This window comes from Haliaeetus leucocephalus, unplaced genomic scaffold (assembly GCF_000737465.1).
Source record: "Haliaeetus leucocephalus isolate CR32 unplaced genomic scaffold, Haliaeetus_leucocephalus-4.0 Scaffold362, whole genome shotgun sequence".
Lineage (NCBI taxonomy): Eukaryota > Metazoa > Chordata > Aves > Accipitriformes > Accipitridae > Haliaeetus > Haliaeetus leucocephalus.
The window spans coordinates 8,582,675-8,605,405 of NW_010972798.1; the positions used below are offsets into that span (position 1 = coordinate 8,582,675).

At 46.0% G+C, this 22,731-nt stretch overlaps 1 protein-coding gene across 3 annotated transcripts in view; it reads left to right on the forward strand.

Moving 5' to 3' along the window:
- LPP (LIM domain containing preferred translocation partner in lipoma) overlaps positions 1-22,731 on the forward strand; it is a 314,060-nt gene that overhangs the window by 138,281 nt on the left and 153,048 nt on the right. For all 3 annotated transcript variants that reach the window (XM_010573061.1, XM_010573063.1, XM_010573064.1), the window contains 2 exons: positions 91-203; positions 20,374-20,496. In XM_010573061.1, coding sequence (XP_010571363.1) covers positions 91-203; positions 20,374-20,496 — 236 coding nt within the window. The remainder of the gene's footprint in view (positions 1-90; positions 204-20,373; positions 20,497-22,731) is intronic.

Sequence of the window (22,731 nt, forward strand, 5' to 3'; positions counted from 1 at the left end):
GCTGTGAATATTGCAGGATTCATCCTGATCATGCCTGTCACAATGCGGGGAAATGCTGGTGAGTCTCAGTTCTCCCATTTTCTCTCCTAGGGGACTTCCTTCCTCCACCCCCACCTCCTGTGGATGACCTCGGGAACATCACATCATCACAAGGTGCCTTTCCCCCACCACCCGCTATGGATGATGTTACTTTCAATGTGCAGGTAGGAAGACAAGAGTTTCATCATTCATGCAGAACTGATCCAAAAATTGTGGAAATGAATGGATGATAATAAAATGAGGTGGCAAAGTGCTGTGGTTAGAAATCATGTGTCAGGAACAACCAAGTCAGCTTTAGCAAGCTGTGTTTCCCAAGTAGGGAATATTTCCATTCAAAACTTGCAGAGCTATTAAAGGATTTTTCCCATCCGGCTTGAATTAGAAGACTAATTGCCTTATGTCCTTGTGATGGCGAATGGGAGTGAAACCTTCCCAGAATGAATTGTTTTCTGGAAGGGCCATCTCTTTCATGGACCGTGGAGAGACTTTAGGGCAGTAATCTGATCCTAAAAGTGCTTTGTTTAGAAGCCTAAAATTAAGTGGAGCAAATAAGCCCTGGCCCAGGCTCCAGTGATGTCACTTGAGACCCTTTTCACCCCCTTTTTGCTGGCTTGGATCCTCTAGATTTGCCATCTGGATGAAAGTGCGACTTCTAAGATGCATCAGGTGATGATGGCATGTCCTGTGTGGATAGGGACATGCCTTGAACACCTTTGAAAGGTATGAACACCTTTATGCAGACATCGCCAGCTTGCCTGGGGTGCCAGGTACTCTTGTGTTAGCTCAGGCACGTTCAAGACAGGTATATTCAGACTGCAGGGACAGGCTGTCAACGTGATCAGGGAGCGAGGAGCTGATCTTGCCAGTGGAGACCAGAAGAGTTTGGCTTGTTAGCTGAGCAAAAGGAAGGCCAAGGAGGGGGTATGGCTGCAAATTTGAAGCACCTTTGGGGAATAAGCACCAGAGAAGAAGAAATGTTTCAGCTCTGGGTGAGTGTTGGTGCAGGAACAGGAGAGGGTGAGCTTGCCAGAAGTACCTTCATGCTGGTGTTTAGAAAGTTTCTAAGCACCGAGGCTGCAAAGGTCTGGAAGAGCCTTCTGGGAGGAGGAGTGTGAGAGCAAAGCGAGCCTAATCTAGGTTCGAGGCTGATGAGAGTTGTGTAACCACATATCCACAGCCATGGGGCTGCCCTTGATGACCCTGGAAGGTTGTGGCAGTCCTGCGTCCTTCAATGGATTTGAACCTGAGAATAGGCTAGTGGGCAGACGTTAAACAGGGTTCAAGAGACCTGGCTTAGTTCCTGACCCCACCACAAACTCTAGAGTCAATTTGTCTACTTTACGCCTCTGTAAAAAGAAAATATTTCCCTCCCTCGTGGGCTTCCTCTGATCTCTTGCTTGTGGCGAGATGTTCAGATGCTATCACGAAGTCTCAGCGTGTTCCTGCAACCTGTTCAGCATTACAAGCAGCCTTTGAGAGGGAAGGGGTTAACGAGGATTGTGTTGTCCCTTGCCAGGAAAGGCTGCAGCCATCAGGGACATTAGCCAAGTGCGGAGCATGGCTTTTTCCCAGCCTTGGGGGAATGAAGTAATTCCCCAGCAAGTGTTGTTCTGTCTCTTATCTCTCCGAGAAGAATGGACCCCATGGGAGCAGGGGAGCTTCCAGACCGTCCTGGGAAGCGGCGATGCAGCAGGCTCCTGGCGAGGGCAGAGTCCTGCCGGCATGGCTGCCTGCGCAGGAGCCTGGGCACCGGCAAGGGGTTGCGGCACCTCACGTGCTTCTCTGGGGTCAGGCTTCCCCCTTGCCGGGTCACCCAAGGAGAGGACCTCGCTGTGTTTATTGGAAGGGGCTCGTGTCTTCAGCTCCTCGTGCCTCCCTTCTGCGATGGGTCCAAAGATGTGCCTGAGCCACTCAGGGCTGTCACTGGGACGTGCCCCTTGGTGGAACCACTCGACGGGGTGCCTCTTCCCCGCTGAGCTCATGAAATTGCTGTTTTTCACACCCTTTCTCTCTGGCTTTGGGAAGCTGGGGCTAGAGCCGTGTTCACAGCGTTGGGTTTTGGCAGGAGAGCGACGTTCCTTCGTGTGGCGTCCTGTTTGGAGGAAGGCAAGCCTACCAGCCATACCCCAGCACTCCCGCCTGTCATGACCCCCAGATGTACTCTGTGCAGCAAGCACGGGTCCCTGCCTTTAATCTGTGCTCTCTTGTCACCTTTTTCCCCTTTCTTTTCCCTTCCATCCTCTGAACGAGATTGGGAGCAGACAAAAGCCAGGGCTAAGTCAGGAGCCAATGGGTCTCGTGCTGCGAGATCAGCTCCTTATCTTGCAGGAGCAGCAAAAGCCGTGCTGAAGCGAGACGTAAGGCCCGAGAGATGAGGGAAAAGGGCAGGTGGCGATGGAGAAAGCTGCTCGATGCCTTTGTGCATTGTTGAATGCGCAATGATTGTTGAACACGATCATTTTCACAACTCCGGGCAGAGGCTCCTGTGCTGAAGGAGCAGAACAACCAGTGGCTGTGTTCCTTCTGCTGTGAATCCTTTCTCAGCCCTCGGGACATGGTTGCCCGAAGGCAGGAATCTCATGAGCATGTGTTGGATTGGGCTCCACCAAACTAAAGCCAAGCCTGACTCTGCTCTCCGATGCCAGGCCACTTAATTTCCATGCCTCAGTTTCCCCGTTGCTGGCTGTAAGTGCTGGAGCAGATGACCCTCTCCTGAGCAAGGACCAGATCTGAGGCTGCTGCCTGCGGCGGTTCGGCTCCTGCAGGCCTGGTGCGAGCCCTCCGGATTTACTCCAGAGTTTGAAATTTATCTGCTCCAGCAAATCAGCCCCTTTACAACAGAAATTTCTCTCTGGATGGCAGAGTGCTGATGACAGCTTATGAAATATGTGTGCTGTGGCTCCAGGTAAAGCTTTTTATACTAGGTGTTAAGTTGATGAGGGCAGCAGAATATATATATGTTTAGTTTTTTATCATTTCGTGCGTTAGTGTTAGCAGAAAGTAAAAGCTGCGCAGTTGTAGCTTAAGAGCAGCAGTTAAAATAATAATGCCCAGTTTTCATAGGCCTGTTTATCTCTGGATCTCTATTTGGACAGTGGAACTGGCCACTTAGGATCAGATCCAAAAAGGTACTTTAGTATCTGACTTCCCTTGAGGTGCTTATGCTCCCATGGCAATCAGAGGAGGACTGGGTTGTGAAATACCTTTGCAGCAGATCTGGCACTTTCTTGTAATTTCTGTTTTCCCATCTAGATCCGTCATATTTGGATTCACAGCAGGGCTAGGGAGGAAAAGGGAAGGAAATTTAAACTCTTTTCTTATAAACTGTAATGCTTTTTAAAAAAAAAGAAAAGGAAATGTTTATTTTAAAAAAGAGTGCGTTGGGGCTGGGGGAGAGTTGTGTTGGGAAGTTCCCCTTCGGCTGAAGTCAGTCGGCGAAGGCGAGGGCTTGTTCCCAGAATGGTGGTGAGGGCGCGGTGATGGTGTGTTTGACAAATAAGGACATGAGCAAAGAGCCTTTTGCCACGTTGGCTTGGGCTCAGTTTAAAAGAGAAAAAAAAAATAAATCCTGGATGGGAAGAAAAATGAAATCACTGTTTGTCAAAGGGAAATAGATAGAGTGGGGGGGGGGGGGGGCAAATTTTTTTTTTTTTTTTTTTTTTTTTTGCCTTCTAGTTTCAAAACAGGCATTCTGCCCAGGCCAGAGACAGCAAAGTGAAAAACTCTCTTAAGCAACCTCTCGAGTGCCCTTGTTTGCTCACAGAGAGGGACCCTCGCTGATGGCGCCAGCAATTTCTTCCTTCCTCGCCAGGCAGGGTTGCTCAGGGATGGGGACTGTGCGCAGCAGTGTGAAAAGCTGGTCCCTACCCTGCGTCCCGTGGCCGGGAAGGCTGGCTCTGCAGCCGTCTGTGCTACGGGGGCATCTCGATAAGCTGTATTGCGGGGGCTTCACATCTCCACTGGCTTTGAAATAACCAGTTCTCCTTAAAGGAGGGGTTCAGAGTCCAGCGTTTTGTGTTGGGGCAGGACCTGGGTGGCTCAGAGCAGATGTGACCCTCCACTGCGGACCTGCCAACGGCCACCTTGGAAAAACATGCATTTACGAATCGCTGCTAATTACCCGCAGGTGCTGCATCTGGAGTATGGATCTGATTTTCATTTGGGACCCTAGACGCTACTGCAACACGGAAAGGAGAGGATTGTATTCAGCTGGGAGATCGCCCCTTTCCCAACAACCCCTGGCTGTTATCAGTGTGTTTTTTATTGACAGGCCACAAAACACTTTACAAAAGAAATACCAGTCTCTCCCTGATAAGAAAGCTGAAGCAGGGAAAGTGCTTTGCCTAGGTCACAGGCTGACCAGCAGCAGGCTAAAAATAGGACCTAGATCTCCTGCGTCCCAGAGCAATTCTGTCTGCTACATTGCACCGCCTCATTACTGTAAGAACTGTGAATTAATAAGTGAACACTATCAGTGGCTGAAAACAGTAAGAATTTGGTCTATGCCAAAGAGGATGTGCAGAAGTGGTTTAGGACGGGGGTTAGAGTGAAGAAACAGTCAGACTTTGAACAGTTGCATGAAGTGCAATATAAAACAGTTTAATATACCGGTTCTTGTTATAACCGCCTATGCATGGAGGGGCTGCAGTGCTGCAGCTACGTGGGCAGGGAACTGTTCCCATGTTCAGACCGAGTGGACTCAATGGTTGTATCGTCCTGTTGCGATACGCAGAAAATGAGCCAAGGGGCTCAAATTCCTATTGCCAAGGAATTTTGGAAGGAGAAATGCCGAAACGCAGTCTGAAGGCATATGCGCCTTCCTCTGCAAGGCTGTTCAGAGGAGACCCAGCTCGCTTCTACCTAGCGCTCACGCCTGGGAGAAGGTGGGAACGTGTTGATAGATGCGAGCAACGAGAGCCTCATCCTTGTTACGGAGGAGGTTGCCAGGCATTTTGCTGTCTGACTCCCTCCTGGCGAGCGGCGGCAGTGGTGCCTCTTCGTGGGCTGTGACTCACCAGCTAAGGAAACAGCCGGAATGGAGGAATTATTTTTTTTTGTTTTTGTTTTTTTTTTTTTTAATTTTGGATGCACATATTGACAAATAGTTGGGGAGGGAAGAGCGTGATTTTTGCCTACAGGGGGTGCTGCCTTAAATAGCACGTCTCCTGCTCAGCGGCGTGGCAGCTTGGCTCTGCCTGGGTGCTGGGTTTGCTTTAAATCAGTCGCCTGCCTTTTAATGTTTGGAGAAGCTGAAAAGGCCAAAGAGAGCAGAACATGTGTTCAGCCTCCCTCTAGTGCTAGATTTTGTTAATCATCAGGATTATTGGCCTGGGTGTAGGTGCTCGCTGGTGAGGAACATCGGTAATGCAGCGCAGCTCTAGCTGCCGGCAGGGCTGCCTGGCTCCGGGCAAGCAGCAGTAGCTCCCAGTGACTCTGTAAATAAAGCCATAGTCTGCGTGTATCGCTTGCCATTTGAGATCCAGCTTTTGCAGATTGCTGGAACTCCTAACATGATTCATTAAAATCCATGTGATAAGCAACTAGCCTTTTATCTAAATTGAAGCCGTGTCCAACAGTATAAATAAATTACCTGGTAATGTTAACCCTCTTACTCAAACCTTGGCTTTGCAGGAATGCTTTTGATCTGTCTCCCTTCTTCTGCCTTCCTCGTGTGTTTGAGAAACAGGAATATGCTGTGCTCTGAATTAGACTTGAACAAATAGCATGTATGCTCTCTGCATGTTTAAATGCTCATAGGGTCTCTACAGGTCAACACATCTTTGCTCTATAATAGGGGTTTCTAGGCACTAAGGTGTGAAAAATCAGTAATATGAAGTCTGTATGTGATGGTGAATATCTGGATGCGCGATAGATAAAATGCATGTTTTTCTCATATGCATATATATACACACACACTATATGTGTATGAGAAATGCATAATGAGTGGGGATATAGAGCAGACCTCCATGTTATTAGGGAACAAGCGTGCACGTTTTATCCCTGCTGCTTTTTTATCCCTTTCTGTGGGTAGCATGACCAGTAGATCCAGGATCACAAGAAAAAAGGAACACTGAGCATTTCTTTCAGGCAGCTCTTGATGCAACCCATCTTATACGCATGTTTGTTTTACAATGCCAAACCACATTCTATTTTAAATCTTTAATGAACCTCTGTTCCCATCTGTGTAACTTTCCAATCCTTACTCTCTTCAGAATAGACAAAGATGCTTATTATAAACCACAAATTTTACTGAAAGGGTAAACTGGAAAAGTTTTAATTGTACGGCGTAAGCCTGCCATTCACCTCTCTGCCTGACTATTAATATCTTGGCAATGTTATAATGCAATACAGCCTTTAATAGCTAAACTTCTCGGCAAGGGCTACAAAGGAAGCAGGGATCCAAACAGTTAACTGTGCTCGTTATTTTCATCATGCTTATTACTGCATTATTTAATGTATTTGTTATGTTATTATTTAATATAGTAACACAGCACACAGGATGCGCCAGGACCTGCACTGGTGCACACTCGTGCCTTTGTTGGGAGGAGGGTTGTGACTGAGGCTGGGAGACGCTTTTGGAGATGGAACAGAGCGGCTTTTGATAATCTGCTATACAGCGGGTGATGAGGTGAGGGAGCAGAAGAAAGAAAAAGCCTAATACAGATCATATGTAAATAAGGGTATGGGACCATCTAAGAAGTTGTGATAGGAAACAGAAAGGTCAGAGATGTTGCTGATTACGGTGGTCAGAGATCATCAAGCTAAAACCATCGCAGGTTAAGATACAGGGCAGTGTTATGCACATGTGCCGGCTTGGGTCCAAACAGCGGGCTGTGGTCCCTCGGTGCTGGGCCCAAGGTTACAAGCCCTGGTGGGCACCTCCTGGCTCGTGTGGGTGTCTTTGTGGGACACTGTCACACGGCCAGTGCTGGAATCAGGTTCACTGCTGGCACCTGCAGAGAGGTTAATCTGTAACCTGGATTATCTGCCCGTGGATAATAGAGACATGAATGTGGAAAGTAATAGGGGAGGCATGGATAGCGTGCAGAAAAAGGAGCCAATTTTATCCTGTCAGAGCTAGTATCGGCCTGTGACAGACAAAAAGGAAGCAAAAACATCATTGTATCCAAGGTAGAATTGTTTAAGCAGAGGGAAAATAAAAAGATAATGATGATGTGGGAATTCTTCCATCAAAGCAGATGAGCTGAGTGATGGAAGAGAGTGAGGTAACATGATCAGAATTGAAGAAACTTCCATTCTTCTCGTTTCTGAGTGCTATTCAAATCTTCTGTTGGATTAGCAGGTCCTAGGAAAGATCTCTTGCAAGATCAGTTGCTCCTGTGTCAAATCCTGGGTAGCCTGTGTTGCATTAGGGAACTGTAATGCAGCGGCAAGACTAAGACCGACAGACTGTCAGTAGCAAGAAGGAATTCTAAAAATTGCAGCAGACAAACTATTACGCCTTTTCTATGAAGCTGGCTGGGATTGGAAGATGCGGTTTAGAAAGTCAAAGTCTTTCCATGCAGCTTGAGCACGGTGGTAGGCTGGAACATGATAGAGCAGACAGAGTCAGATTCCTACCTTGGTTTTGGTGCTTTTAAGTACTGTGATGCTGTGCGGTACAGAAATGAGCTTTGGTCAAACAAGATGAAAGGAAATACAGCTATACTGATTGGAGAATCCAGTTGTCTGTCTAAATGCAGTTTTAAAGCCCTGGAGTAGTTCAAGGAGTAGGGCAAACTTCATCTTATTTTTGATGCAAATTTTGCCTGGCAGTAATGAGATGTGGATATGGAGAAGTTGTAAGAGCATCTAATTTCCAAGAATGGAAGTGGCTGAGGTGCAGGTTCCCGTCTCTTGTTTTTCAGTTTCCGTTGCTGGTGAAAAACAGCTTCAGCTGCCATGACGGGTGGTTTTGTTGTCAGAAAATATTGCCTCTGTGAAGAACGTGTGGCACAGTGTCTAAGCAAGCTGAAAGGTGGCAGAAATACCAATGAGAAATGTTGTTGTAGCCAGAGCTGGAGGAATTTGTTCCAGGACAGAAGGGCAGGCATGATTTTAAGTGTCTGCTGCCATTAAACTCCATCTTTGCAGGACCATTCCCTACGGTTGTATTTTTCAGATTTGATTTGCTGGTGAAAATGCAGGATGTTGATTAGCTTTAACACACAATGAACAGGTAAAGAAGAGCATCTGGAAAACATCGTAGGATGTTTTTAGTGTTGTTTTTATGGTGTGAGAAGTAAAATAGAAATGTTTGGGAAAGCTGTAGCAACTCAAAGTGTTGCTGAAGCCAGCAAGTGACAGCTCCACCAGAGGTGCTGTAGAAACTCCTCTCATTCAACAGTCCTGAGCTACGGCTCCTTCCCTCTCCATCTCCTCATTTCCACATCTCTCTTTTGCCATGGAAACAGCCTCATGTCTTGTCACGTCCCAGGTCTAGCCTTCCTCTTCAGCTCTGTTACTCCACTCACTCCTGAGTCACTCTCCCCTTCCTCCCCTTGTCTCTGGCTCTGCAAATTCCCCTGGTTCTGCCCTGCAATACCCTTCTGTGTGTTCCCAAAAGATGCCACTGCCGAGGTCTGTGCAGGGCGTCAGCGCTTCCCGTGGGTAGTGGTAGGGCTGCCCTCTGGGAGCGGCGTTTGGTCGATGCTAAGGTCAAGTGAGCCTCTTAAAGACATTCAGGTAGGGAATGTACTTTCTCTGCAGAAGTAAATCCCGTTTGGCTTCTGTGGCTGTGTTGGCCCCAAGCAGAAATACAGTTAAAAGATATTTTCCTGAGGTCTCGTGCACTGGGGACACATTTTCCGATACATGAATTCTTACTGGAAAAGAGCAACTTACATTCATTTATTTGCATATGGATGGTTTCAAAATAAACCTTGAAGCTCACCCGGGAGGCATCTGCACACTGGGGATACTCTCTGCAACAGGGTTTTGTAGCGGTCTCTGGGCAGTGCAAGTTATTCATTGTTCCCCTTTCTGTGTAATTCAGGTCCTTTTTCTTCAGCTGAGGGTACTCGCTTAGGAAATGCGTCGAAGGTAAGGTGTCCGAACAAGAGGAGGAGGTTGTTAAAAAAGAAAGAAAACCCACGTTCATCCAGCCAAGTCAAATACCAGACACACATCTGGCAGCCTTGAAGGGAAGGTAAAAGTGGGCCTAATGGTTTGGAAAATGAGATTGCAAACTTCTAGAAGGCAAGGACCTTCCTCTGTGAATCAGAACTGTGGGGCTGGCCCAGCCGAGTCTTGCCCACCCCATGGACTGCAACCATTAACCGCCCGAAAAACATGTGGACTGAGGCAGAGTCCAGATTTTCCTCCTCTCAACTTTGAGAGAAATATACTAGATTTTTAATATGACTCATTTCTGCAGAAGCCAAACCCAAGCCATTGACTTTCATGTAGTCTTATACATCCATTTTGCTGACATTTTGCCAGGCTTGCTGGGAGATTCTTGAATCCTTGCAAATGTTTTGGCACGCACCCCTTCCTATTACAGCAAAACAAGCAAACAAATTCAGAAGTATGTTATATGTTTAACTTCTGCACTTGGAGCTTATTCAGGCGGTGAAAATTGACTGGCCAATTTTAATTTTACTTTTTTTTTCAGTGGTGATTTCCTAATAGCTTCATAGCCCATGTTCAGGATTGCTTTCTCAAATTCAGAGAAGCTTGACTGTGTGCTTAAACTTCATTAAAGTTGATAGAACTTAAGCACACGTGTAAAATTAAGCATATGCTTATGTTTTACACAGCCTTTTTGCAGGTGACACAAGCAGCTGCATATGGGTTTCCAACATGTGATTAAATTCCAAAAGGAGTTTTTAAAAACAGTTTTAGTCAACCTTAATTTTCTGAAATTGGTAGCTTTAACAAAACCTATCTTTTTTGATTAAAATTGCCTGAGATGTGTCCCTTTTTAAAAGCTCTTCATTTAACTGTCACAATATACAGTCTTGTGTGGGATAGAGTTTGTTCATGCAAATTTAATTTCTAGTTAAAGTGGTACAAACAAAAAGTGATTTCAATAGAGCTTTATGAACGTGGCAGTGCTGTTGCTTTCTCACCTCTGCCGATGTGGGGGCCAGGCAGAGCCATTAAATTGTCAGCTGTGCCCTTCTGCGTATCGCAGATCATAAAGCTTCGCCCAGTCACCCAGGGAGACCAAAGGCATCCAGCCTTGATCCACAGACATCAAGAGATGGACAAATCTTGGAAGTTTGTTCTAGCATTTAATTACCTGCAGTATTACACATAAGTGAATATCTCTGTTATTTTTAAATAGAATTTCCCTGGCTTCGGCTTCCTGGCTGCAGCGTGTTTTTCTATTTTGCTAGATTGGACAGTCTTGTGGTATCTGGCGTTTTTGTTCTGTGAAGCTGTTTAGATATTGTTATCGAGCTACTTAATCTCCTTTGTAAGTGAAGCCAAGTGAGCTCTCTACGTGTCTCATTGCCAGCTGTTTCTGCTTTTCTGGGGCGTCTCAAGTTTTTAAAATGCTGCCTTCCAAACTGGACACGGTATTTCAGTGCCAGACTTGCCAGAAGTGTTGAAAGGAGTAAAATCACCTTCAGCTCCGCACTTTCCCTGCTCCAGGATGGTGCGGCACCGGGCAGGAGCTGGTGTTTCGTGTGGTTTTCCCCTATGGCATATAAATCCTGAGGCGGGGGGCTGGGTGTGACAGCTTACCCTGTGCATAGATGTGTGTAATTCATGGCTTGTCAGACACGTCCCGTGCCATTGGAGGCATCCTCCTCTTCCCTCTTACACCAGAAGAGGAAAGAGGAAGATCACGACTTGGCCAGGATGTGGAGGTGAAGGGAGTCTTTGCTCTTAGACATCACTGTGGGATCTTTTATAAATGTAATGTTCATGTTGTATGACTCAGTGGGAAGGTTTTCCTTTATTGCAGTGGACACTTAATGAGCTATTTGGTTCCTACATCGATTAAACTTTGCAACTGTATTGGGGTAATTGGTTACTCTTCAGTTATGGGTCCCCTTGGAGGCAGATGATGAAATATCCGATATCTCCTCTTAGTTCTCAGTTTTTCTGCAAGCAGCAATACTCTGCGGGGAACATCAGCTCTGCTTGATGGCTAATTAAACATTAATTTGTGACGATATTGGAGCATTTTTTTAAGTTGTTGAGTGAGTGGGCAAAGGGGAAACTTTCAACGGTCACCATAATTATCAATAACGAGTCCTAATGTAATTGCATTAATTAAAAAAAAAAAAGGATGTATTCCCTGCTGCTGTAAAGTCAGTTAAAGTAGCTGAAAGTCATGCTGGGTCAAAAAGATTTCATGGCCAGCTGTTCTTACCCCTTGAACAGAGAGGTAGCGCTGTCCTGCAGAAGGCATAAAGAAAAAATTGATATTTTCCATTTCATATTGTATATTCTGCTGATGAACAGGAACGTTTCACTAATTCAATATAATTCCCAAGGACGAGTGATTGTAACTCCACCCGGAGAATATTAAATTGCCTTAATGGAAAAATAAACTGGTTTTATTCTCCCCCTTCTCTCCCCATCTTCCCCGTTCAGTTTTCAAATAGCTTTATGTGCCTCCTTAGTTTATTAATACACTTCTCATCTTGCTGCTGATTTTGCATCTGGTAGCACTTAACACAGACAAGACTTCCAAAGCTTTTGATCAGACATGTTAAGTAAACTATCGGGACTGTCAGGTCTGCTGCTCTGGCAGATGTTGACTTGTGGGACTCCTCTCTCTTCATCCCCCGACTGTTCCTTATCAAATCCATCCTGTTGCTTTCATGTGCTTGAGGATCATGGTGCCTCTTCCCCATGTACTAGCTGGCCCACAGTACAAAGATCCTCTGGTCGACTGAATGGCATTTGTTGTTTTGCTGGTTTTCAGTAGCACTGCAGTTTTAAAAGCACCATTTAGCCAGCCTTGAAATTGCCAGGGCTTCCTTCCATGAGCAAAACGCAGCAGTCGGAAACCCGAAAAAGCCGGCTGCAGGTTTGAATGTCCAAGGTGGCTGGGGTTAAACCATGACAAGGTGTCAGTCTGTGATGGCGGGGAGCAGGGGGGCTGGATAACACCATCCTGGGGCAGAGCAGATGGGGGCTGAGGGGACCAGACAGCACAGGACCTCTGTGTTGGCATCTCCAGCTTCAGGGCACCTACAAGCGCACCCCTGGGCTACAAGGCAGATCATGTTGAGTGCTTTGACCTATTTCTGCATCCTCTTGACTCCTGTCACATAACTGCCTTCTGTTGTCCTCAGGGGTGGCAACAGGACAGGGGGTGTTGCACATATCCTCGTGGACTATTGTCCGTGTCCCATCACAGCCACTGGGGTCATCGGCTGCTGGCCTTGGACCCAGTGCTTTAGGCATGGAGCCTGTTGGCTAAACTTCTATGATGCAGCTTCACCCTTTTTTGTTTCTGCTCGCTCATCTAATATCCAGGGCCAAATCCTCTTCTGTGGTCTTGAGAAGTCTGGGCAAACTGTGGGTGTTTGTAGCAAAAGCTCCTCTCCGGTGTTAGGGGCCGGAGCTGTTTGGAAGGGAACGTAGCCCGGGGCTCTGCCCTGGCATTACCGCTGCCCATCCGCACTGGCGGCATCCTGCCCCTGAGCTGAGCCAAGGTGCTGGTTTTGGGATTGGGGACACTCTCGAATGTGCAGAAGGCAATGGCGTACAAAACAGTAGTGGAAGAAGGGTCACTGGCCCAGAAGCCAGTGCTTGGCGTGGCGGCGGCTCAGATCCAGCCCTCTGATCATGTGAAGTCGGGGCCATCCTGCAGTGAAATTGCAGCTGGAGCTTGGATGGCTTGGACAGCGGTTTGTTGTCTTCTGGCATGTTTTGTCAGGGCTAGGACAGCAAATACAGAGAATGAAAGGTCAGTTAAGGAGCTGGGTTGGCCCAGTGGATTAGTGTCTTTATCTGATGGCCAGAAGGAGCTTGGTTGTGTCTCTGAGTTGCAGCACCTTGCTCCCACCCCTCTACCTGCTTTCCCTTCCCAGGGCTGGCATCCAGTTGACAATAAGCTCCTTGGGACAAGGATGTTTCCTAACTGTTGTATGTGAGCAGTGCCTGTCACACTGATCTCTAGGGAAATATAAACCTTTATTGTCATACAGATTCATAACTGCAACAAAGTCTTTGCTGTCTTTCATATATGTGTCCCAGGAGGCTGAGTGCAATTGGCTGTGATTTCTGTTGTCTCGGCTAGAAGGAGGGAAGAAGCGGGTTTCCAGGTGTTGGTCCAAGTCCTGGCACTAAGGCGATGGTCAGTTATTAACCTGCAGAGACTGACATGTACCCACCAGCAGAAGTGACTCCTGGGTGGTGTCAGCTGGCGGATAGAAAGCACAACTGGAGGATTCATGTAAATGACTACAGAGCGCCAAATCAGATCACCAATGGTCAGTAGTGAGTATCCAGAGAAAAATGTAAAAGGGGAAGCGCAGAACATTTTTTATTTATTAAGTATTTTGGTGGAGTTTTCTTCCACATGTTTCTCCAGCTGCTTTTGAAATCCATGTAAACTCATAGCAACCACAGCGTCTTGCAGCAGAAGTAGCTCTGCAGCTTAGCAGCATGTGTGACAAAACACCTACCCCCTTTTCTTTGTTTTGAGACTGATGCTTTCTAGTTTCATGCTTTCTTCTTCTGTTACCTGCTTTCTCTGCTTTGTTTTTCGTCTTAATATTTTTATTATTTGTCCTTTTTATAAGCTTCCTACACCGCAGTGAGTTTATAAATTGGTTGTTAAGGTTTCGCAAGATGTCTCCTAGCAATGCTTAGCAAATAACTTTTCTTCATCTGCTTGTTCAATTGCCCCAGTTGTAAGCCTGTGGCAGTTCTTTACAACACCTTGTTGCTTCAGAGATAAGATCAATTAATCCTCAGGATACTCAGTGCTTTTTCCATTTTCCATGATGGGAGAATTGAATGTGGGACTGTGGCTACCCCAGACCCGTGCCATAGGTCTGGGACTGAGCTGAGCTTGGACCCCAGGAGCGCAGCCCCATTTACCCTGCTGTGTCTCCCGCGGTTTGCTGCAGCACAGCTGCTGGTGTGAACTGTGCCAAGGGAGAATATTTGCCACATTTATTGGCCCTTTTTGGGGCAGTAAGGTAGGCTGATGTTTAGTGAATGATTGCCCCCAACACCATTTAAGTCCCGTTCCGGGTAGGCCCACCTGCCTCCTTACAAGGGAGATCTTCAAAAGTGGCTGCAGTTGTAGAAATGTTGCTCAGTTAAATGACAGCAGTATCTGAGAGACACCAAACGATGCCTTTGAACAGCCCACTTCAAACTTTTGAAGTGTTTGCCTTTGGTCCTGCTAATATCCAGCAACACAAACCAGGTAAAACTATTCTATGCCTGAAAAAAAGAAAGAGCAGGGGAAAAAATAAATCAAAACCTAACTTCCCTTTGGCTTTTATCCTCGATGTCATCAAAAGACTAAAAAGGATATTTCAGGCCTGGCTTCAGCCTGATGGAACAGCAGGGAAGTTCTTTTCTATTAGATCCTTGATACAATCACGTCTGGTGAAATCACTGCGGTCACATCTGCTGAAATCTTCCATCATTTCAGATTTGTTTCAAAAGACTCAATCTTTCTGTTTTTAAAGGGCACGACTACTTTTCCAGCCCCTCCTTGGTGCCTGGAATGGCAATTAGGCATCAGTCAAGCATCTTAGACCCCCCTCGCCCCGAATGCTGCAGTCAGCTCTTGTCTCCGTGTGCGTGCTTGGTGGGGCAGCCTCTTGGGACTGTTTTAACTGACATTAGGGAATTTGAAAGAAAATGTTTGCACTTGTCTTTAGGCTCAGGGGAGAATAGACACAGCAGCTCATCTTCAGGGTGCCTCATTTTCCTGGTAGATGCCCTTGAGGATGCATCTTTTTGCCACTGCAGTGTCTTTTGGGGCTTTAGATGGCTTTTGTGACTTTGCAAAGACGGGGAAATTCTACAGTGAGAGAGATGGGGTAGCAAGGGTCTGTGTCTGAAAAGGATCTTGCCTCTGGCAGTAGTATTGTTGGAGAAAGTGCAAAGAAGGGAAAAAACAAAAAAGGAAAAATTAAACACAAACCCCAGCCTGAAGTTTATCAAGACTGAATCACTTCTTTTCTTCTTCGTGATTAACATTTCTCACAGTCTCTTCTTGTATGTATAGTGTATGCCATCAAAATCAAACATCTTTCCCTCCTGTCCCCTGCCTGCTCCCAGCTAAAATAGGAAATAAGAGCCCCATTCTTCTTTCTCTGTCTGCGGCTCTGTCTAAGCCCAGCGCCCGAGGCCATGGAGTAGAAAGAGATGCTAACTCCTTGTTTGGAGAGCTGTTTCATTTGCTCTTCCTACCACCTCAGTGCCTACCTGAGTATTTCGACAGCCTGCAGAGTGTGGCAGGCAGCTGCTGTGGGTGCAGCCTCCTGGAAGCAGGCAGCGGTCACCGAATTTATCAGCTCTGCCACCTCGTCTGTGGCTCAGTCACATTTACTGGAGGAAAAGACAATAAAGTCTTTAAAGGCAAAAGTCCTTATTTGCTATCTACCTGCTCACAACCCCTGGTTTGCCTAAATTCTCCTCTTCCTTGCTCCTCTTGTTACTTAAGTCCTTTATTTCTGTGATTACCTTTGCTGCAAAGGGCTTTTCTACTCCCTGCTTTTCCCCGTTCTTGGATGTGTAAATACAGTGTTGACCTGTCGCAGCCCAAATAGAGCTCCCCAGGCACCTCAGGCTCCCAGTAAAACCAATGTACCAGGAGCAGAAGGCACTGGGGGACACCAGTCTGTTTGTTTCGAGTCATTAGCTACGACCTTTCTTAATATCCATGGTGTTCATCTCCATTCTTCCACTTGTGAGTTACGAGGTTATCAGTGACTTGTGATAGCACAGCTTGCAGAGCGAGTTGACGCTACGAGGAAGGTTGTGTGTCTAGCTGTAGCTCTGCTGTCTTCGACGTGTCTGTACATATATAACAGCACTGCATTTCCCAATAACGACAGCTCGTGTTCCTGGAGTGCAGCTCAGAAGATGAGCTGGCCGTAACGCTCATGAAATGCGTTCAGCTCAATCTACTTTAGAGAAGACTTGAGCAAGGCTAAGGTGGATGGGGAGAAGGTGGATCTTGATGCTGGAAAATTGCACTGCAGTGAGCAACGTCCTGATGCTCTGAAAGTGTTCAGGAGTTTGGCCGTTGCCTTGTGTTGGTAGAAAATAGACACTGGGACTCTGGAGTTACTTCTAATCTGCTGTCAGTGTAAGTCAGCAGGTCGCTGCTGCAAAGCCACCCTCCATCTTTCCCTGACACAGCAGCACCAGTGGGCATCAGCGTGATTTCCCGTAGAGGCTCAGAGACCAACCTGGCAGCCCACGTTGCATCTCTTGTCCCAGGGGCTAATAACTGTCCCAAGCTGCAGCACTGCATGGCAGCAAACAGGGCATGGAGAGAGGAGAAAACAGAGAATAAAAGAGAGGTGGCTGGGTCTGGGTAGGGAAAGGAATTTGGAGCAGGAGCTACGAAGGACATCTGGGAGCCAGATTCTTCTCTTTGAGCCCATTGCAAGGAGCTGGCTTGCACAAATGAGATGCATTCTTGTTTCTCTGCTGTAACCTGCAAAATTTGATAAAAGTAAGTGATCTAGGTTGTAAGAAAAGGTGGCATCTAGGGAATCATTGTGCTTTTCATGTCTTCTAGCTCAGTGAATAGTCTTACTGCTTTTTTAGCATAGTGAGGCAAACTTTGAGGTCCTGTGTTGCCCTCTGCACTGCATGTTCTGTAATGAACATCCCTTGGGGTGGGGTGGGGGGACCTGTGGCACTGACTGGTGTTGGGTGGTAGGATTAGCAAAATTAAAGCCAGTTTTCATTGGAACAGAGTAGGTTGACGGTGCTCAGGAGTGGATTACCATCACAGCTGCTCTGAGCTGCACACCAGGAATTCAGGGGCAGACAAACAAGCCAAACAGTGAAGCTCTCTGCTGTTTTTCTCTCTTTTGCCTCGCAGCAGGGACTGAGCCAGGGGATAGGAGTGTAGGCGTTGCAGAAGTTCACGTGAGTGGATAGTCTCTGGCATGAGTAATTTGTTGGACTGGGTTGGCTTATGTTTGCTTTTTGTTGAACTCATGTTGGCCAGGCCAAAGATAGCATCCTTTTTCTTTTTAAACCCGCTTTTCCATATTCTGCTGGCTGAAAGGGCAGGCGCGCAAGCGACTTGTCAACTACAATGCCATAAATCCAGACAGAAATAGAATTAGCAGTTCTTTCTGGTTCCGGTGTTTGTATCTGCGAGGTCGTGAGCTTAACCAGTCTGGGTTCCTCAGAACGGAGCCGTGTCTGTGTGAACCTGTTGTGCCTAGGGACCTGGTGCTTGGGTTTTGTTCCAGAGCAATATCATAAAACTTTTATAGCAACGTCATGACGAAGAGCATGAGAAGAGAAATAACTTAACCCTCTCTTGCTAAAGTTAGTGTTGCAAATTCTTCTCCTGTTTCCATATGCAGCAAGTCCCTCGGTTGAATCTGGAGCGCTGTGGGGAGAAAAATGCAAGTTTCATGGAGATGGGGAAGAGAGAGCAAGCAGAAACCTGTCTTTGCGAGGACTACCTTTTCTTAAGTGTACTTAAAGTCCAGTCCTGTCCCAATAGGCCCTTACACACATCGGTAGCATTATTCGTTGGCACTGTCGTACTGCATTGTGCTCCAGCATTTGTAGAATTGGGCTCTTAATCTATGTTGATTATGTTTTAATTGAATAAATAAATCTTTTACAGAGCCCAGAATCAATAGAGAAGTTTCCATGCTATTTTATTTTATTTTTCTAGGTTTCCTAAGGACATTTAACTTTTACAACCTTACAACTTGTTCTGCAGCATTTGCTAGTCAGCTATTGCGTAATTGTTCTGGGGAATGAGAACCTGGGAATAATATGGCCCAGAAATGCTAAGAAGCAGAAATGAAATTGGCTGATCTTCTCATCTGTCACCATCCCTCCTCTCCAGGGTCAGGGTACCAAACAGGCCTCGTGTGGGCTCCAGTTTTATGCCTGGGTCTGCCATTGATTTGATTTATCACCTCAAATGTTGGGGCTTCGGATGCTGTTCGCATCTCTCCCCCTTTCCAGGCTGGCTTTTGGCTGCTCAGCTTAAAAATTCTCTGGAGTGGAGCAATCACAGTTTTTGTGTCTGGGAAGCCTGTGGCTGCCCTGCAGTTATAGGCCAACAACTGGAGGGTGGAGAAAAAACAAGTAAGAACCGTGAAGTGCGCTAATAGTGGAAAGGAAATTGTACTTTTGCAGATTTAAAAATCCAGGTGCCTACAGCTAGCCAGGAGTAATGGTCTGGGGTAATTCCTGTGAAAAGTATTTCTTTTTTTTGAACAATAGTTTGCATGGAAAAACTTTGGCTCTATAATAAAAATAGGCAAGAAAAATTGAGTTTATAAGTAGTTTCTAACCTGACTCTCAGCCTTTTAAATGACATGTTCTTGCATAAAGCACATTGGAGTTTCCATTTTCTTGTTAGTCAAGCCAAATTTATTGTAATCCAATAAGATTTAATAATCATTAGGAACTAATGAATGCCTCAGCACGTATAAGCTTGGCAGATCAGAGCCTGCCTGCTTTGCATAGTCTGTCTCTCTTTGACCAACTTGCCATTTATGTGTCAGATTGATGAGTTGGGAGTTCTGTAAAAACGTAATGATTGAATGCACCTGAAATGAAATTTAAATAAAAACTATCTGGAACAGCCAGTTAGCCAAAGGAAAAGGCAAATTTTTGGCTTGGAAATCGAAGTAACTTCGTGAGAGTGAAGACAAACAGAGCTGGATTGTCTGTGGGAAGTGCTGGTATGGTCTGAACAGAATTTACAGTTGAAATTAGGTGAGTTGTTAGGTAATTCTTTAGTATTTTTATTATCGTAGTAGTCAAGCTGCAAATGAACTTCTGCACTGAGCTCTGTAGTTGCATGTATGCGGAGAGACTCTGTCTGGGGGATTTGCAGATAAGTGAGACATGGAAGGACAGAAGAAAAATACTGACTATGACTCAGGTTAAGAAAAGACTTCAACTTCTAATATTTCACTTGACTCGAGAGCTTCAGTTTCTGTGCATGCCCTAAATGTGGGCTGGCTCCGTGGGGCTAGCTCCTGGCACCTACGTCGCACGTGATAGGGATCCTTAGCTGTTTTTCTTGAACTTCTTATTCCTGACAGAGCTGCCTAATTTCCAAAGCACTGAAAACATTGAGGAGGGAAGATCTTTCCTAGCCTGTACGTGCCTTTGTGCACTGCTGGGAGGTACCACTGTTGGGTTGGGCTGTACAGCACAGAGGCTCTTCCCAGAGGTTTTGGGCTAAGTTGATTTTTCAAAAACAAAGTGTGTCAATGAGTCCTCTTTTAAAATGCTTATTCTAGCAGGGATTGCAGTGCAGCCCTTGAACTGTGGCTTGGGGATCACATACTCTCCTGCGATGCCAAGACCTGGGTTTTACTTTTGGAGGTGGGTGGTTGTAGTGAAAACTTTTCCCTTCCGAGTGAGCATCCCTACCAGCTTGGGTACAAGTGGGGCTGGGCCGTTTTGAAAGCAGGGAGAAAGCAAGACGTATTGAATCAGAAAGGGTCCTGGCTGTAGGTTGGTATTTGCTCTGGGCATGGGCTTTCCTGCGTAATAGCCCTTTTCACAAGGACTTTATTTATGTTATTTTGTGACCGCTTACTGCAAATCATACCCTTTACCTTGAATCTGCTGGAAATGAATGGAACTTTTTCACTCCTCCTTGAAGGAGCTCTTCTTTTTAGATAGAAATTGTGAAGAAGTGTTGAATCAGACAGGTACAGCTACCATAAATAGATTTAAAATAATAATAGGTGCAGGTGGCCAGTCACTGGCCACTGTGGCTTGCAGCTCTGCTCAGTTTGTACTTTGCCTGGGATGGGGACATGGCAGAAGAGATACTCTCAGGATCCAGGTGCTCCAAGCCTGTCCCCAGCTCTGGCTGCCCAGCCAGGCATCCTTCTAAAATACATCTTCTCCATCTGCAGGAGTGGGGATTGTCCTGCCTCTTCACCTCGGCAACAGATTGCACACTGAGTTGCATAATCCTCCAAGTCAACTTAACACAATGGGACCATTGTGGGAAATACATGAAGAAAAACCCCAAAGCAGCCTAAATCCTTGTGAGATGGAGGCTTGCTGCTGGTTCTGGGAGAGAGCTACAGCATTTCAGCATGTTCGTCCCTGCAACCGAAGAGTTATTGCTGGGCATGGTAGCAGCTCTATGAGGACAGTAAGAAACCATGTGCCGGGCCAAGTGGTTTGAATAACTGGAACTCTTCTTTCTTCTTTAAGGTGAATCCTGGTGGCAAGACGCTTGAGGAGAGGCGGTCCAGTTTAGATGCAGAAATCGACTCTCTGACCAGCATCCTGGCCGATCTAGAGAGCAGCTCTCCTTATAAACCTCGGACTCAACAGGTTAGTGGCACATTGCATAAACAGAGAGTGGGAAAGTGGCCAGCATCGACTGCTGGAGTCAATTCACTAACCGCTTGGTATTTGTTGCGAGCAGGCATGCCAGTTCCTCCTGATAGCATCCAGATGTGGCTGTCAATGGGGAGAAGGGCGCAGCCGCTCTGAAGGGGGCACCAGCTCAAAAGCTGCCGTACCTCTGAGCCAAGGGCCTCTGATCCCGATTGTTAGATTGCCACGGAGATTGTTAAAAAATGGCATGTCATTCTCCTTGACTTTCCACCAACAATAGCTTGTGAATTAAAACCTGCTCAGTTCACAAGTACTTTAACGCTTTAATTTTCTTGTTGTTTTTCTGTTTTGTTAACTTTTATCTGTCACGCTGCCAGAAGGATCCAGATATCCGCGTCTCAAGTTGTTTTCTTTTGTTTTTGTTGTCTAATCAGCGGTGACGAAGTGGCTTGGATCGTACCTCAGCTGTCAGGGTGGCTGTAGCCCAGCAAAGCAGACTGGAATTTGCACTTATTCTGCTGTGTCTAGACGAGGACTGCAGGGGTGACAGCAGCTCAGCTAATTTTTGTCACTCATCTAGGTAGTGCTTGAGTGGAGCTATTTAAGTTCTGGTGAGATGTCATCTGTTTATCAGAGGAAGCAGTGACACCCCAGTGGCACTGTAAAAAGGGCAATTCTTGAGATCTCGTAAAATCATCCCAGACATGTTTGTGCCCAGTTGTGCCCTGCCTTTGCTTCTTCATCTCATGACTGGTCTAATTTCTTACATGTATACGGATCTGTAGGCATGTATGCAGCTGTATGTATGCCGTGTTTGTCTTACCGATGTCAGCCCTGAATACAACCCCAAAAGTCAAAAGTATCAAAGGGATAGCTGAGCGATGCAGTGCATAACCACTATCCATACAGGCCTTCTCTTTGGTTTGCAGCTCTTTTGGTTCTTTTCAATGTTGCATTTCTTTTAAGTAATTGAGAACCGATACCTCTGGAGCAGAACTAAAGTGATCAGAGTTTGTTTAGATTTGCTCTTGTTTAAGTATGTGAACTTAGCAAAAGCAGAGTTAAATCAGATTTGTGCACTTTTGAAAGCGTCCATCTGTGCACAGAAGCTCTGGCGTAGTGGCCTGTGTGGTTTCTGTCCCTTCTGCAGGGACCTCCCAATAAACTCTTCTTTCATTCTAGCAGCATGTACACAGTTATTGCATAAACTTACAGACTTGTCCTTGAAAAACAGTCTGATTTGGGTCAGTCAGTCACAAAGAGCAACAATGTAAACCAGATACAATTCAGTCCTTTTCCCAGTGGGTTTTTGCTGTTGTGATAAATGAGACAAGTTTTAACAGTGATAGTGCTCAGGCACGGTGTTGAATAACTAGTGTTCATTTTGTTCGCGTGGGCCAAACACATACGAATGCACATTGTTACTGGGAAATGCTTTATAGTGTCAAAACACTGCAAGAGTTAACTGGAAGAAATTTGTACTTACCATTTTCCTTGGTAATGCCCATGGTCAGCTCCAGCATCTTCGTAGAGACATATAAATGCTGTAATGACTTTGCTGAGTGTTTGCAGTTTCCTAAAAGTACTGCTGACTGTCTCCTGATGCTTCTTCCTTTGGGATCTGGTGTTCTGTGAATAGGTTGCTTTTCCACTTTTATTTTGTACCTACATAATTTAAAAAAAAAAAAAACAAACTTTAAAAAAATCACCGTGTTCAAATTCAAAGTTCTGCAGGTGTATTTGAGTTTCTGGAGGATCGGAAGGCATAGCCCAAGTTTTGGACTTGATCCGACTTCTTAAGTTTATCAGCCTCCAAGATGACATGTGCTGCTCAGTGCACGTGCTTGTTCCCGTGGCTTTTGGCCCGCAGTTCGGGGGGGGCTCTGAAGACTTGTTGCCTGTGCCCAGGAGTGATGGGTTGCTGCTGCTCCCTGATGTGTTACAGTCACTGTGTGCTATCCAGTGGGCAGAAGCAGCTGAATTTCATCTCTAGGACCAAATCCCAACTTTCTTTGTTCAGTTTATCAGACTGTTCAGGATTTATTGGTTAGCATAATGTTGTCCTGTGAAAAGTACAGCTACAGCAACTTCTAACTATAGCTATTAGAGAAAGAAAATGCCAGAGTTGAATGTATCATCTGCTGTAATTAAGGAGTACTCAAACAAGTCCTTGAAAGGTGGAACTAGAAAGTAAAGCTTTGATATTTTCCTTTGTTTGATCTGTACTAG